The 15,596-nt window shown below is 31.5% G+C and overlaps 2 protein-coding genes across 2 annotated transcripts; one reads left to right on the top strand and one right to left on the bottom strand.

Annotated features, from left to right (window-relative positions):
• Window positions 1-711: 711 nt before the first annotated feature.
• RpL24 (ribosomal protein L24) lies at window positions 712-5,002 on the bottom strand. The gene is made up of 6 exons (XM_074122799.1): window positions 4,865-5,002; window positions 4,682-4,757; window positions 4,268-4,353; window positions 4,018-4,179; window positions 1,900-1,963; window positions 712-830 (listed from the first exon to the last, which is right to left on the bottom strand). Exons 1-6 carry the CDS (start codon window positions 4,867-4,869, stop codon window positions 756-758), a joined length of 468 nt encoding a protein of 155 aa, XP_073978900.1. The 5' UTR covers window positions 4,870-5,002; the 3' UTR covers window positions 712-755.
• Window positions 5,003-5,151: 149 nt separating this feature from the next.
• LOC141451417 (intraflagellar transport protein 88 homolog) lies at window positions 5,152-14,764 on the top strand. Its single transcript, XM_074122784.1, has 16 exons — window positions 5,152-5,467; window positions 7,569-7,622; window positions 7,793-7,956; window positions 8,039-8,234; window positions 8,580-8,797; window positions 8,958-9,067; window positions 9,481-9,596; window positions 9,687-9,837; window positions 9,900-10,099; window positions 10,950-11,136; window positions 11,227-11,374; window positions 11,453-11,564; window positions 11,635-11,869; window positions 12,824-12,949; window positions 13,654-13,785; window positions 14,511-14,764. Exons 1-16 carry the CDS (start codon window positions 5,303-5,305, stop codon window positions 14,675-14,677), a joined length of 2,481 nt encoding a protein of 826 aa, XP_073978885.1. The 5' UTR covers window positions 5,152-5,302; the 3' UTR covers window positions 14,678-14,764.
• Window positions 14,765-15,596: the final 832 nt, after the last annotated feature.

The raw sequence follows: 15,596 nt of genomic DNA, 5'->3' as shown, positions 1-15,596 counted from the left end.
CATACAAAACTCTAATTTGTAATTCAGTTACATGCCTCATTACATTATGAAAAACAAATGTATAAAATAAGAGTTGGGCGTTATTACCTATTTTCCTTAACTTTTCGATGAAAAATTAAAATAAACTACACAGAACTATAAAAAAGAAGTTAAAACTGCTGGTATAAAATTCAAGTATTAGATCACTGAACAATCTCTAAAAAAACAAAAAATAAATAAATAATGCAGAACACATTTACACTTTTATCTGTTTCACTTTCAAACGTGTTCAAAAGTAAGTTTGAAACAGATTTTAGAACAAATGTATATATGAACATCAAAGATAGCTCATTAATATGCATGTCTAATTATATTTTAATGTATCAATAAATTCGATATGTATTTTAAAAACTTTTTTGTTTTAAGAGCTATCTTACCTTAAAGGAGTCATTCAAGTAGTAAAGTTTGCCAACACTTTCATTTTCTAAAAAATAAGTTACTCGCCATTTTTAATCTAACATTTGCGGTCACAGATAACCCTATAAGTTAATCTGCATTCATATTAAGCTAGCAATTTTTGCTGTAACAGAATGGAAACACTAGTTTTTCAAGAAAATTTACATGATAACTTGATTTTCTTTTACAAACACCCCAATGACCCAATTCATACAATTACTTTAGATTTTTCAACTAGAAATTCGTGTATAGGTAAATAAAAAAATCAAAACGAACTAATTAATAAAAGACATGTATTAAATGTAATTTAATTAACATAATTAACGTTTCCCTCCAACTCTTGGAGCAGATTTCTGTTGAATTTTGGTGGCTTTGGCCTTTTGAGGCTGCTTGACCTGAAAAAAGTAGCATAAAATAAATATGAATATCTAGGTTTCGTGACCGTAAATTATTGAACTAAGGATTCAAGATTGGCGAGGAATCGGTCAAATAAAAAACAACTCGTCTTTTTGCCAACGTTTCGACAAATATATTGTCTTCTTCAGGGCCTGGATTCTACAAATACAAAAATGCAAACAATTTAGAGAATCAGTAACATAGAAAATCAGTAATATAAAAATAATAATAAAAAAATAAATTTTGTATAATTATTGAAACTTAAGTGGCTATGCGGTTTGGTTGAGTTACAAAAACTAAGAGCCAGAACTGAAGAACAGGTATATATATACAGATCTAGTGGGACTTACATGGGAATTTTGGTACTAACAATGGGACAGATACAATCCCAATATCTATTTTATTTACTCTTTTGCCAAAATTGAACATTGTAATTAGTCTCACTATACCTGTTCTTCAGTTCTGGCTCTTAGTTTCTGTAACTCAACCAACCCGCATAGCCAATATATTGTATTTTATTTTTATGTTACTGACTCTCTAAATAGTTTGAATTTTTGTATTATGTACAAAACAAAAACAGAATACAAAAACAATTCTATACAACTTGTCAATTCTATACAATACCATCAGCCATACATACGTAAATAACTAAATTAGGATACACGCTGGGGAAAAATTAAAAGCTGACTAGTTACTGCAGTCGTTTTAGTAAGTTCTTTAAATGCTTAACTGTAGACTTTAAGAAAATAATGATAAATTAAAAAACAATAATTATCGCTTACGAAGTTATCTTAGCTAAGTGTATCGAAAATTCGAATGTTAAGTTAACAAACAATTATCAAATCGAAAAACATTAAAGCATGTCGAAATTCAGACAAGAAAAGATCGATACGTCTGTCCAAAAATCATAAGAGCATCTCCTTTAATCTTAATTCTATAAACATACACCAGCGATCTGTATTTAACGTTTTTTTTTTAAATAATTGGGGGTAAGTTGCTTATTTCTTTGTAGCTTGTTATTGCCATACATATAAATTTTGATAAATCAAGAAATTTGGATTCACTTACTTTGGGTGCTGCCTTCTCTGGTTTCTTCGCTGCTTTAATTGCTTTCTTCTGTTCTTTTGCAGCCCTAAAACCATAGGAAACATTGTAAATAACTCAAGAAATCAACATCAACGCAGATAATTCTTACTCCTGGAATTAGCTCAGATATTAAAATTGTAGTTTTAGAATTAACAAGTTATTTATTATAGGAGAAATACTGCAACAGAAAAAGTTAATATAAAATGGTACAATGCAGCAATAAATAATCAATTAACCTAGTAAAATAATAAACAAAAAATAATAAAATAGTAAAAAGATCAGATCGTCCATTTAAAAGAAACTATTTATTATACTGCATCTCCTCCCCTACTTTTATAACCAAAACTATTGTTCAAAACCAAAAAATAAAAATAAAATCGCAAAAGAAATCTTCATGTACAAATACACACACACACACACACACTTAAATGTATGGAACACTTTAAACAAGTAGGAAATAATTGAATTGATGGTATACCCTTACAATCCCACATTTGCTATTAAGAACAAGTTACTTGGTTTTAATAAAACATTTTATTAAACTGTGGTATTATTTACTTTTTTAATTAAATCTAGAGTTTAAAATTATTTCATACCACTTCGCACACACAGTAACTGCCTTGATGGATAGTAGAATCGTATGAGAAGAATAATTTAAAAGTAGCATTTTCATATGAATAAAGAGGGCCTGACAACTGCATGCAAAAAAAATATATCGTGAAACATTAACTGTCACGCAAGTTAATCTATATCAACAGTTAAATCTTCTAAAAAATAATTACATTTTTAGAAATCGAATAATTCGTTGTTCATTGGTAAGGCGCTGGTAGATTATTTTTTTCCCCCAATGACCAGTGATCGCATCCTAAATTTTTAGGAACCGGTTCCATAAAGTCAAGTGATATCTAGGAACCTATTCTTTATCTTTAGGAGTGAAAACATATCACTTACCTAGCCTCACTTTGCCTTAAAAATACCATTTTTTCACCCAATATACCATTAAAATATAAAATCTTATTACAAAAGTGACGTCTACACTGACTACGGCGGAAGTTCAACCGATCGAAAAAGAATTAAATATCCCTAGATTTTTACAAAATTGGGTTTATTTATCGTAAGCATACAAGCATTAATATTGAAAGGTTAACATGATACATAGTACATGACAGTTTTACATCAAGATTATCTATTCATTCTATTGTATTTATTGTACAAAATATATTTGTAACCCAGGGATATTTCTTTTTTTTCGCCTATAACGAGAGAACAAGTCCGGAAGCGCCTCCAATTAATATATTTTTATTACTAATATTGGGATCTTGGATGGATCATTACGGACCCAAAACACGAACCCAGGGCTCTCAAAAAAGCAAAACAAATACCTTAAATACCCCAGAAGAAATCTCTCGGTTTGCTTACATCATGAGAAATACAGTGCTCAAATTCTCCTAAGGGAAAATAAAAGCAGAACGTTCGTTTGATATGCAGCTTTTTCCTCAAATAATGTTTTTTTCTTTTGAAATGCAATGATTTTCATAAAACTTCGAACACTAATGAAAATAAATCATTAAAATTAAAATTTTTATTAAATGTTGAGACTTTAAGATTCTCTCTCTTGCATTCTAGAAAATAGCAAGACGTTTCTCTTTCTTTCAAGACGTTTAAGCTTTTTATAATTAGTGCACAGAAGATTCTTAACTGTAGCGGAAAAATGCCATTATGCATTTTTTCTTTAAATCAATGAAAGTAATTAAATTATTAATTACAATATTGGAATGCCAACTAATAAGTAAATACATACATTAACATTTTGCAAAAATGAAAAAATAAGTGGTTTTAGTATTGTTTTGAGAAGGAATTCGGGAACTATACTTGTCATGGGAATACCAAAATAGATATTTAATGGTGGAGGGTAAATCTACGGTATTGGGTTACGGTTCTAAGATGTAAGAATGAGAATCTGACCTTCGACATTCGGTTTTGGGGTAATACATAACAATGCGTAATCTTATATAGCAAACTGGGGTAGTCATCCTTCAACCAAAGTTATACAAAAATTTTCCTTAGACTACGAAAAGTGTAGAGAATAATATTACTTACCTAATTGCCTGTTCTCTTTGCGCCTTCCTCACTTCAGGTTTCATGTTTCTTTTGGCCAAGATATCCGTAAGGGAAGCTCCTACAATTGCTCGCTGGAACTTTTGCGTCCTACGTGTTCTTTTCTTGCTTTGTTCCTCTTCTTGCCCTTTTTTGTGTTTTCGCCTACAAAAAAAAAAATGAAAATGAAGCAAATTACAGATTAAAACTATTATAAGGTAGATATTTTCACAAAAGTAGAAATGAAACATACCTGTACAATACTGTCCATGTCACTTTCCTGGGATTTCTTCTCATTAGATGTGAGGCTTCACACTTAGCGTTCAGGAACGTAAATGTCTTAAAGACAATCATGTAATTCATTAGCAACATTAAAAATGAATGCTAGCCATGAACACTTGTCTAGACTGTTATCGTACAAGTGTTCAGATTAACATTTTTCGAAAGTAAATAACCACTTTTCAAAATTGATAGCATTTGAAAATAATGTAATGAAAAACCACCAAAATAGAGTTAGAATATGGATACGAACACTTCAACTTTGGTTCGTAACAACAAAACAATTGCAACTGTTTAACAATGAAAACTAGCAGTATTCTGTGGATGCCACTATTAAAGTATTTTTCCAAGATAATAATTATTTAAATAATTTGTTAACGAAATTTACCTTGCCATCAGATTTGACCATGGTTTTCCCATGGCCAGGATATATCTTATATCCACTATAAGCACACAATCCTATTCTGAAAATTAATTATTAGCATATTATTAAATACATTATCATAAATAAGTAACAAAATAATACAAAGATGTTTTTAATAAATAACGATAACTAAGTGGTAAAACATACTTCATCTTGCTCGTAAGTTAACCTCACTAACACAACTATCGAAAGAATCTGCAGCTGGATAGCAAGTAGCAAGTTACAAATTCGGTGTTGTGTATACCTTTAAACTTTTTTCTTTTTTAATAATTTTATTTATTATCAAGCTGAAAAATAATAAATTTAGATAACAAATAATATTAAAATTAATGTGATTAAATTTTAATGTTTATATTCATTTTAATCAATTTGTCTGGCGCGAAATTCAATTTGAAAAGAGGATTGTCTGTATTCAACGGGTTGCTGTGGCAACTTCTAATTCAAAACATACAGTGCAGCAGCTATTTGTGATGCGATGAACACTGGCTTTCGATTATTTTACTTTATATATTTTTTCTAACTTGAAAAACATCTTTATTGCATGTTAATTTATTTTAACAGAAACTAACTTAGAAATACGTGATAATGGCTACTGTAGGACGACTACACTTGGCAACTCCTACCAGAGAAGATGATGACCTTTACTCAGGTTATGATAATTACCATCCAGCCTACAATACAGCTAATATTGAGCAAGACGAATTCTTACAAGAAGCTCTGAAATCTTCGCATGGAAAAAGAAGTCGTTTGGTCAGTAATTTACCTTTGAAACGCTTATTTACTATCATGAATAACGAAGGATTTTTAATCGCTTATTGAGAAAATATTTCCAGCTTGAAACTAATGACAATATCCCTAAGAAATGACCGTTTTTCTACAGAAGAAATCCAACGATTTATACCTTATCCATCTACATTTAAGTTTACAAAATCTATTTTTCTTTAGGTTAAGAAAGTTCTATACACAACGTGTTCCATTCAGTTATTTCGATTTTATTTTTTGTACTAGTACTTTACAAAAAAAACTAGAAATGGTGTACCATTAAAGCTATAACTTACTTACTACTTGGTTCAGCAGTCCTTAAAGTAGGACCTGGACCTCCTCAACAAGTTTTTCCCATTCACCACGGTCTGTGCCCTTAAGGCGCTATCTTCTCACTCCAACCCTACGGAGATCTTCCTCCACATCATCCAGCTATCTAAGTCGAGGGCGCCCTAATTTATTTAATTTATGGTTCAACAGTCTCAACTGGATTTAGGTTCCTCCATAATATTGACGCATTCCACTTGACCCAAACCTTTATCTTCTAAGAACCATCTTTTGAAGGCCATAACATCCTTCAGCAAGTCGATTGACGTTATATCTGTTATAATAAAATCGAAGGGAAGAATGTTCTTAATCAGCATTTTGTAATATCTCCAAAGTAAGAGAATGATTCAGAGTGGCCGTCATGGAACTTTATATAAGTTTGTAACTCTTGAAGTGCTAGTTAAATGGTATAGAAGAACCGGATTAATTCCACGTTTATACGTATTATTTAGCAACATGAGCCGGAAAGCAAGAGAGCACAAAACTTCTTAGAAAGAAGCTAGACTAAGCATGATGTTTGTGAATTTCAGGTCACAACGGAGAGTGAGATGATGAATAGGATAGATTCTGATATGCAACAGCCTAATAAGCTTACTTCCTTACTCGCTGCCTCATTTACCGTCAGGTGTAGAGGCTGCCGAATAAGCAAATATCCTATACTTCACAAAAAAATTTATAAAGCTAGTTTGAAAGATATTAGCAAATTGTAAAGGCTAATCAACGGGAAACAGAAAGAATAGCCGCTACACTATTTTATATCCTGTTTCAAGTCACTTACTAACCTTGATTATTACCTGCATCGTGTAGATGTCTTTTTATGTGAGCTCAGAGCCCAAGCTCAAGCATTTTAGAAGAGTCCCCTCGCACATTAGTGTTCACAAAGGGATAAAAGCTTTAAAGGAAGCTGCAAAATATAATGTAACTACTAGTACTTGTACACTTTCAGCAGAACTAGCAGTACCTATAGCACTCTCACTCTCTGACCTGGACTACATTCAAAAATGATAGTTCCTAAACAGCTAAAAAAATGTTCTCATAAATAAAAATCTATAGAAGTATAGAAGGACATGTAATAAGTGGTGAAATGACGAAATATTTCAGCTGTCAATGGTTGGTTCTTAATCCAACATTGATGCTTCAGGGCAATTTGAGAAAAAATAGATATTGCAAGTTTTCTGGAACAAAGGAGTAATCCATCAAGACTTTCCCATTGGATTTAGATTTTACTTGCAACACTGCGTATAGTATTTAGATAAACAGAACAATCACATATTTTCCATAAGATGAAATTAGGCCACATTCCTGCAAGCGCACAAGAGAAAACAAATTGTCAAAATTAAAGATTGATTTCTTTTTTACACTCACCTTATAACCCAGTCTTAACTTTACCCTATTACCAATTGTTTAGCAGTTCACGTTTTTTTTTTTAAGTTGAACAAATAATAATTTCCAAAGTGCAGGTCTTTTTTATTATATACCCAAAGTATCGGGCATCAGCATGGAGTCCAAATCAGACTGAAGATGCTTTCACCAGTCAATCACCTTGTTTTTCACAATTCGATCCATTAATAAAAATAAATACTTAAATTGCGTGTTTAATAAAAACCATTATTTTTCTACTGTACCCTCGTGTACACACCATAATTTTTAAATTGAATTATTAAACAGTACTTCTACATTTTAAGTAGCAATATGTAGTAATAATTTATTGGCATGCTTTATTGACATCCATTTTTTTAAGGATGTATTAATTCTGTTTCAGTATACGGGGTATAAAACCCCTGGAACTGCGATGCGCCTTGGTACTTCAACAGGGGTATGGATTATTCAATTTTTTTTCCTACCTTTAAATTCAGCTGAACATTTTGCAGATTAATTATAATAATATTATGTATATTTACTTTTGAAGGTTTCCGCATAAAAATATTAACTATCAATAAAATTAAAATATTTCAAAATAGGTTTTACTTAATTTTAATGTGACAGTATCGTGAAGGAGGTATGCGACCCGTGACGGGATCACTGGACAAAGTTAGCAGACCGATGACTGCAGTAAGAGGGGCCGGTTATACTTCACAACGTGCAGAAGCTGTAACTACTCCTCGTACGATGATGGGCAGTATGCCAATGAGTGAAAGATTTGAAGAACGGTGAATTTTTTGAAGTATATTTAGGACCAGTTTAATCTAGAATGTACATTTCATTATTCAATTTAATATTTCACTTGTTTAGATTAGAAGATAAGATTCGGCGGGTAGAAAAGTCTATTACTGAACTTGTAGATGATTCATGCACACAAGCAAGTTTAGGGGAATTTACTAGAGCTTTAGAGCGAGCTAAAGAGGCTTCAGCAAGAGAGAAAAGTCTAATAAAACTACAGGAACAATCGGGATTAAGTGAATCGCACAATATGGATATAACATATCTGGTAAGAATTAATTTATTTTAAAATTCAATTTTCAGTCACGTATGTTATAATTAGTCAACAATGTTCATTCAGTACATTCTAATAAAGATGAGAATGAAATAGGTACTAAAAAAATATTGTTCAACGTTAATTTGAATCAAGTTGCAAATCTGATCTTTTTCTACAAAAATAAAATAGTTTTTAAAGAACTGTTGATAGTAGGTCCACTTGACACAAGAATGCTTACTTCACTGCCTGCATATGGATTAGATTTTTAGTTAAATCAACTTACGAATCTCTAGTACAATATAAATATCTGTAAACATTACCTAGTCAATGTTATAACACCATATTTCTTATTATTAGGTACTGTTTAACTTGGCCACACAGTATACTAATAATGAAATGTACAATGATGCACTAGGAACGTATACTGCCATAACAAATAATCGCATATTCCAAAATTCAAACCAATTGAAGGTAAATATGGGAAACATTTACGCTAAACTTGGACAAGTGGCAAAAGCTATTAAGATGTATAGAATGGCTTTGGATCAAGTACCCAATACACATAAAGACCTTAGGTAGGTACTTTGTGCTTTGCAGTGATGGACAGAAAATTAAGTGAAATTTAACAAATCAATAAATACAGATAAGGACAAACAAAATTGTCTTAATCCTAACAAGGATGTTGTAATACTATTATTATTTATAATATTTTTATGACTGTTCATTTCTAATCAGGGTTAAAATTATGCATAATATTGGTCTTCTGTTTGTAAAAATGGGACAGTACAACGATGCGTGTGACAGTTTTGAATATATAATGCAAGAAAGACCAAATTTTAAAGCAGGTATATTATTTTTGTTAATCTAGATGAGAGAATTTTAACTTACTACATGTTAATAAGAAAAATCTTGTCACCACTTTCAATACTAGTTGTACCAAGGGCTCCTACTTTTACGTTTCTTTCACATACAACTTTCAATTTATTACAATGATTTTTCTTATATGTTAGATTTCCAGTCGCAATTCTCACTCCTGACAGAATGTTTTAATTAAAAGAATCATCTTTTTAGTACACAGTGGTAAGATAGGTTGATTCTAGAGCACCTGACAAGAGCTAGAGATTTCTTTAAGACTTCAGTCTTCATGACAACATTTTAGGAATACGATCTCTTTCGTCAGATAATTTTTCTTTTAACAAAAACCAAATAAAATATTATATTACTAGCATTTTACAATAATATAAAAGCATTCTTATAGGATTGTATACAGTTCTTTGTTATTACGCAATGGGAGACAAAGACAAAATGAAGGAAAGTTTTTCAAAACTTATATCCGTACCTTTAGATGTGGACGAAGATCGATATAATCTAACAGTATGTTTCTTCACAGATATTAAACTAATTACTATTTATAAAATATGACGTAAATATTTATTAATTAAAACAAGATGATATTAATTCAAGGACGACGATACTACTTTAAAACTTGTGCTAGAAGTTATAAGGGATGATGGATTACGAAAACTGGAAAGAGAACTGCGAGATCAAGCACACAATAGTATACTTACAGCGGCAAAACTGATTGCACCAGCCATTGATAGTAATTTTACCGCAGGTAAGTTCTTTTCCTTAAAGAGTATAAAATATATATACATAATATTTACTATTCTTGAATAGGCTACAACTGGTGTATGGATGCTGTAAGAGGTTCGTACCATTCTACTTTGGCTGGTGATCTGGAAGTAAACAAGGCGTTGATGTATCTGAAACAAAGAGAATTAAAAAACGCCATAGATACTCTAAAAGTTTTGCAAAAGAATAATGAATCCAGATTGGCTACAACTGCTGCCACAAATTTATCATTCATTTTTTACCATGTGAGTTGGTTATCTTTTATCCCCATCACCTTCTTTAGGAATCAAAAAATGAAATTTTAATATAGCCAGTTCGGTCTTGCTTTTTAAATTTGCTGGAGTTAAATGAACTATGTATAACTAATAATTTGTAAAAATCTATGAAGCATGCGATTTAATAAAAAAAAAACTCTACTATGGTAATAACTAAGGAATAATAATAATTGATCAAGAAATACAAGCGACAAGAAACCTTGCTATTCATTAACTTGTGTTAAGAATTTTTTCGATGGTGAAGCAAGTAGAACTTGGTAAGAGCAGCTTTTCCTAAACAACCTATGACATTTTTGCCACAATATTTGGAGTTTTCAGGGCTGAGCACATTTTTAGGTACCTTAAAGGAATTTTCCAGTTAGAATGAGCCATCAGGTTTATATAGAAATTTGACTTCCACTTAAAAAGCTTCTGTCTCGTTTTCATTAAACGAACTGTAAAGAAAAGTGGTGATGACAAAGGGATAACAGCTTTATGAAGAGATCTAAAATTACTCTTCACCTGAAAAACTACCTAATGTTGATGAAGATGGACGAAAATCTGAAATCGCTGGAATAATAAAAAAAAAGATGAGATTACGGATGAAAATCATTATATTGCCAGCATTGTGGACCAACTTTGTGTATAACTATTTATTTATAGGTGACAACAAAGGCTAATAGCACTTCTGAATTTATCTTGAGAAATCCTAAGTGAGACAAATAGATGAACTACAGTCACTAGACATTTTTGTCTCCAAGTTTTTTTTCCCCAAGAGCTTCTTAGATATTTGAGGTAATAACCCTCTATTCCAAATAAATTTTTACATGTTCATTTTTAGCAAGGAGATCTTGATGAAGGTGAAAAATATGCAGAATTAGCACGCATATCTGATGCTTACAACTCTGCAGCTTATGTCAACTTAGGCAATTGTTATCTTGCAAGGGGAGAACACGAGCGAACAAAAGAACTCTACTTGGCTGCTTTAGACAACGATCCATCCTGTATTGCAGCACTTTACAATTTGGGTATTTTTTTTTCTTTAATTTTGTTCCACTAAATTCATTTTTACAGAGAAAAAGTTACTTAATTTATATACTTAACTTATAATTACTCAGGGCTGCTCCATAAAAGATTAGAACAGTATGAAGATGCTTTGGATTACTTCTTAAAACTGCACGCAATAATGAGCAGTCATCCTCCAGTATTATATCAGCTAGCGCACTTACATCAACTAGTGGGCGACATTGATCAAGCAATTGAATGGTAAATATTTCAAATTTCATAAAATTTCAAGAAACGTAGTCTGCACATTTTTGGCAACTAATTTTCTGTCCGAAAAAGGTTTTTACAGTTACTTAGTATCGTTCCAGCAGATCCTAGTATCCTACAAAAACTTGGCGAAATCTACGACAGCGATAATGATAAACAACAAGCTTATCATTATCATTTTGAGGTAATTATTGTACTAAAGAATGTTTTAAACGGAAGGATTTCATTACTATTGTTTGCTTTGTTACTTTAAGGCCTATCGGTATCTACCATCAGAAATAAAAGTTCTAGACTGGTTAGGAGCATATTATGTTACTCATCGTGTACCAGAAAAAGCTATACCATTTTATGAACGTGCAGCTTTAATGCAACCATATGAAACTAAGTGGCTGTTGTTGATTGGATCCTGTCATCGTCGAGCTGGCAACTACCAAGCTGCTCTCAACACTTATAAAAATGTTTTGGAAAAATTTCCAGATAACATTGATTGTAAGCTCTTTCTTTTAAAATAGAAAATTATTTTTTTAAAGTTAGTTCTGTCAGGCCAGGAAAGTAGAATATTTTAGCCAATTATCTTTTACGTGCCACCTTACTTACTAAAACCAGAATGAAATTGGATCAATGGAAGTGTCTAAGTGTTCTAGCGAATACAACCAAATGGTGATACACTTGGTCTACCCAGAGAAAATTTATTAATAATTAAATAATTTTATACATAATATTTCAGATAAATTATTTTATTTTTCCAATTGTCCATATCAAACGCCTGAAGAGGCGTCGGATGTGAACTTTTAAGAGAATAAATAGATGCTAGATAAATCCAATGATAAAAAAAAAAGACAATTGGTGAATTAGCAATATTACCAATTAAAAGACCATCCCCGAAATTTCCAAAGAATTTTCTCTACTACTATATGCTATATGTATAGGCATTCATCAGTCTCAAAATAATTATTTCAGAGCGACAATAAAATCTTGACATTTAGCTATAGGTTCATATAAATATTCATGTAATACATGCAAACTATAAAATAAATAGCAAACACTTGAGGTACTCTGTTTGCGAATATCGAACGATATCTAACAACTCACATATTGCAGAAAACATAAACAAACTCTGTTATAATTTGGGTCAAAATTTGGTAATACAAGCTTTCTTACGTTTTCTAAAATATGTAATATATAGGTAGAAGATCATTATCTTGAAGACTGACAGCGATAGATTCCATTTCAGGAATATCAATATCAGTCGCTTGTCAACTTTAGTCTCTAAATCGCGTGATTCCTCTCACTCATATTTTTTACAATGGATAGAGTTCCACTGATCTCTTTTTTCGCTTATAATAACCTTGAGAATGACCTGTCGCTCTTAGTCGCAGGAATTTTGAATTGTACCAGAAAATATCCAGTCAGAAAACCTTACTAAGATTCTTCTCTTTACAGGTTTAAAAATGCTGGTAAGACTTTGCAGTGACCTAGGATTGAAGGAAACAAATGATTATGCAATGGAATTGAAAAGAGCAGAAAAAGCTAAGGAGGTTCGAGAAAGGATTAGCAGTAGTAGATCGGGTAAAAAACATTACTGGCAATTAATTATTATTAATTAATAATTTGCACAAATTTTGCATCCCAGAAAATACCGCCACACACAATCAGCAACTTTACACTCAAGATTCATTTGTAGATCTGGGACCTGGAAAGTAAAACGCTAATAAATCAATCCTTTAACTTGTAAAAATACGTACCCATCTGCAGTCCCTATCTACGACAAATAACAAACGATACCCAGGACGGACATTCCAACAGGGAAATGCCATTCCATATAAGCACTAAACAGAAAAACGGAATTTGGAAAACTAAAATCTGAAGGTTAACATCAAGGATTTCATTTACCATCGAAATGGACATTGAGCTGTGAGGTACAATCAATAAAAAATCAACGCAGCTCGATTTTAAGCGACGCAGTCGATTACATTAAGACATTTGACAAACATAAATACCTCATTTACTCACGAAAATCGACTCTTCCATAACCAACTTACTGAAAACGGTTACTCTATCCCATTCTATCAGCGCTTTCACAAGCTGCTCTACCCGAAATAATTCAGAGCACAGGTTGAAGAGGACCTTATATAAAGTTATTTATTTTATTTTTTCTTCCCAGCACATCGACAACTTGATCATTAGCACCGGATGGAGGGTTATTATTTGCAAAACAAAACAAATAAATAATGATAAAACTAACCACAATGTAATCAAACTGCGGCATACAGGTTCTCGAAGAAGCAGTGGAAGATCTTCAACAAGCGGTAGAGGAGGATTCAGTCCAGCGAATATTGATTCCCCGTTGCCACCATCTAGAGGCAATACGTCTCGCTATCAGTCACCTCAACAGCAACATATTGGTTAGACAAATTATTAGATTATTAGATAACTATTAGATTTATTTTTAAGGATAACAGCTTTTAAAACTCTAATATGCAGAAACAGAATTGTTACTTATAATATAATATTGAATACTCTACCAATAATGTAATCTTATTTATTACGTTAACTACTTATAAATAATTTAATCATAATACTCCAGAGATACTTGTTTGAATTTTATTTCTTAGAACGTATCTTAGATTTTAATTATAACCACTGATTATAAGCAAATCAAGCGAAATAGGTCAATACAAGATAATAAATTAATTCCAGATGTGTTCTAATTTAAAGCGACATCTGTAAGAGAAGCTTTTAATCTCACTTCTTTGGTGTGGTATTTAAACATTCTGAAGGCACCTGCGGAGCGGAACCTTGAAAGGAAATTAGGTTCAGCCATAAAAACGAACAGATTAGAACGGATGTCATGCAAGTTACAGAGTGCAATTTTAAAATAAATATGAAATTTCGTTTTGTTTTTTTTAACACTTAGTACTTTACCTAAATGAAAGCTACATATCAAATATTTGAAAATAAAATGTTCACTGAAAATGCTAGAGTGATTTTATTGAATAGTTTTTTCGCTGGTCCATTATTTTTGATTAGCGTCTACAACGAGTGTAACGCCAATAGCATATAAACCTGAAAGTTTATATTCTTGTCATTCCAAAATATTATGAAAATTAATTCTACGCCTTACTTTTAGACGCCAGCTACAGTGATCCCCTGGGTCCAATAGAAGAACGTCCAAGAACAGGAATGGCAATACCAAGAACATCAGCTACGGTGCCTCGTACACCATGGGGTGGTAAACAAAGTTTGGATGATGATTTCGCTGATGAAGAGATCACTACGGATCTGTTACCAGAATGAAGAGTTTTACCTAAAACATTGTCTATTATAAAATATTTGCAAAAAAAATATATGGTAGCTAATAAATGAGTTTATTTAAACAAACAATTATTATTTTTGTGAGCTGCATTTGTTCATCCAATTGCTTTACTAACTAGTTAACAAAGTCAACTCTATCTTAAGCTTTCTAGAGTATTTAAAATGTGATTATTGTTTGAAGAAATTCAGCTCTGCTATCTATCTCTATCCTAACTAATGATATGAATGTTCGAATAATATAGTGGCGATAGGTTATTGCTAAGTGTAGTTAATTCTTTTTTTTTTAACAAAAAAGATTTTAAAGCGTCCAAAAGGGAACTGTCGCGAAGAACGAATAATTTCTACCAAATTAAGTCGGACAAACTAATGCTGATCCAGGTCTGACATGCATTAGAAAAAGGGCGACTTGGAAAAACTTTTGACAATTTTTAAGATCTACAAGAAGATTTAAGATCTATCTGTACCTACATCATAATAGAATAAAATATCTATAAAATGATTACAGTATTTTCTATTAAGAATCTTGTTCATTTTTAAAATATCAATCATCCAATTTAAAAAATATGCACCAATAATTCTTTACGCTATTGTTTTCTGCCCGACAAGCAAACCCATTATAACCAGTCCTGACGCTGTTAACAACAATAATCTATACTTATGTTTTTTATTCCGATACTAGATACAATTCTAATTCACGCCCGTATTATGTCATAAATTCTTTTAGATTATTCGTAATTGATTTACACTGGTTCAATGCAGAAATCGTTCACTTTGAATCTTTATTTATTATTATTTTTAAAATAATAATAGTTTTTTCCTTTAAGTACAGATTTTATGGAGTTGTAAACATAGAATTATAATTAAAAGAATGTCTTTTAATCTATCTAAATATTTATAGAAC

This window comes from Rhodnius prolixus, unplaced genomic scaffold (genome assembly GCF_049639745.1).
Source record: "Rhodnius prolixus isolate KJV_2025 unplaced genomic scaffold, Rpr scaffold_8, whole genome shotgun sequence".
In the NCBI taxonomy this organism is placed as follows: Eukaryota; Metazoa; Arthropoda; class Insecta; order Hemiptera; family Reduviidae; genus Rhodnius; species Rhodnius prolixus.
Note: the sequence above shows the minus strand (reverse complement) of the source record. Positions and strands in the feature narration are given on the sequence as shown.

What these genes read in the sequence shown, in the direction of transcription:
- LOC141451417 (XM_074122784.1), top strand. Translation starts at nt 5,303, where the DNA reads ATGGCTACTGTAGGACGACTACACTTGGCAACTCCTACCAGAGAAGAT. An exon ending in GCCTTGGTACTTCAACAGGG is followed by an intron (nt 7,623 to 7,792) that starts GTATGGATTATT and finishes TTAATGTGACAG; the next exon opens with TATCGTGAAGGAGGTATGCG. An exon ending in TGATAGTAATTTTACCGCAG is followed by an intron (nt 9,838 to 9,899) that starts GTAAGTTCTTTT and finishes ATTCTTGAATAG; the next exon opens with GCTACAACTGGTGTATGGAT.
- RpL24 (XM_074122799.1), bottom strand. An exon ending in ACATGGACAGTATTGTACAG is followed by an intron (nt 4,180 to 4,267) that starts GTATGTTTCATT and finishes TTTTTTTTGTAG; the next exon opens with GCGAAAACACAAAAAAGGGC. An exon ending in CAAAGAGAACAGGCAATTAG is followed by an intron (nt 1,964 to 4,017) that starts GTAAGTAATATT and finishes CTATGGTTTTAG; the next exon opens with GGCTGCAAAAGAACAGAAGA.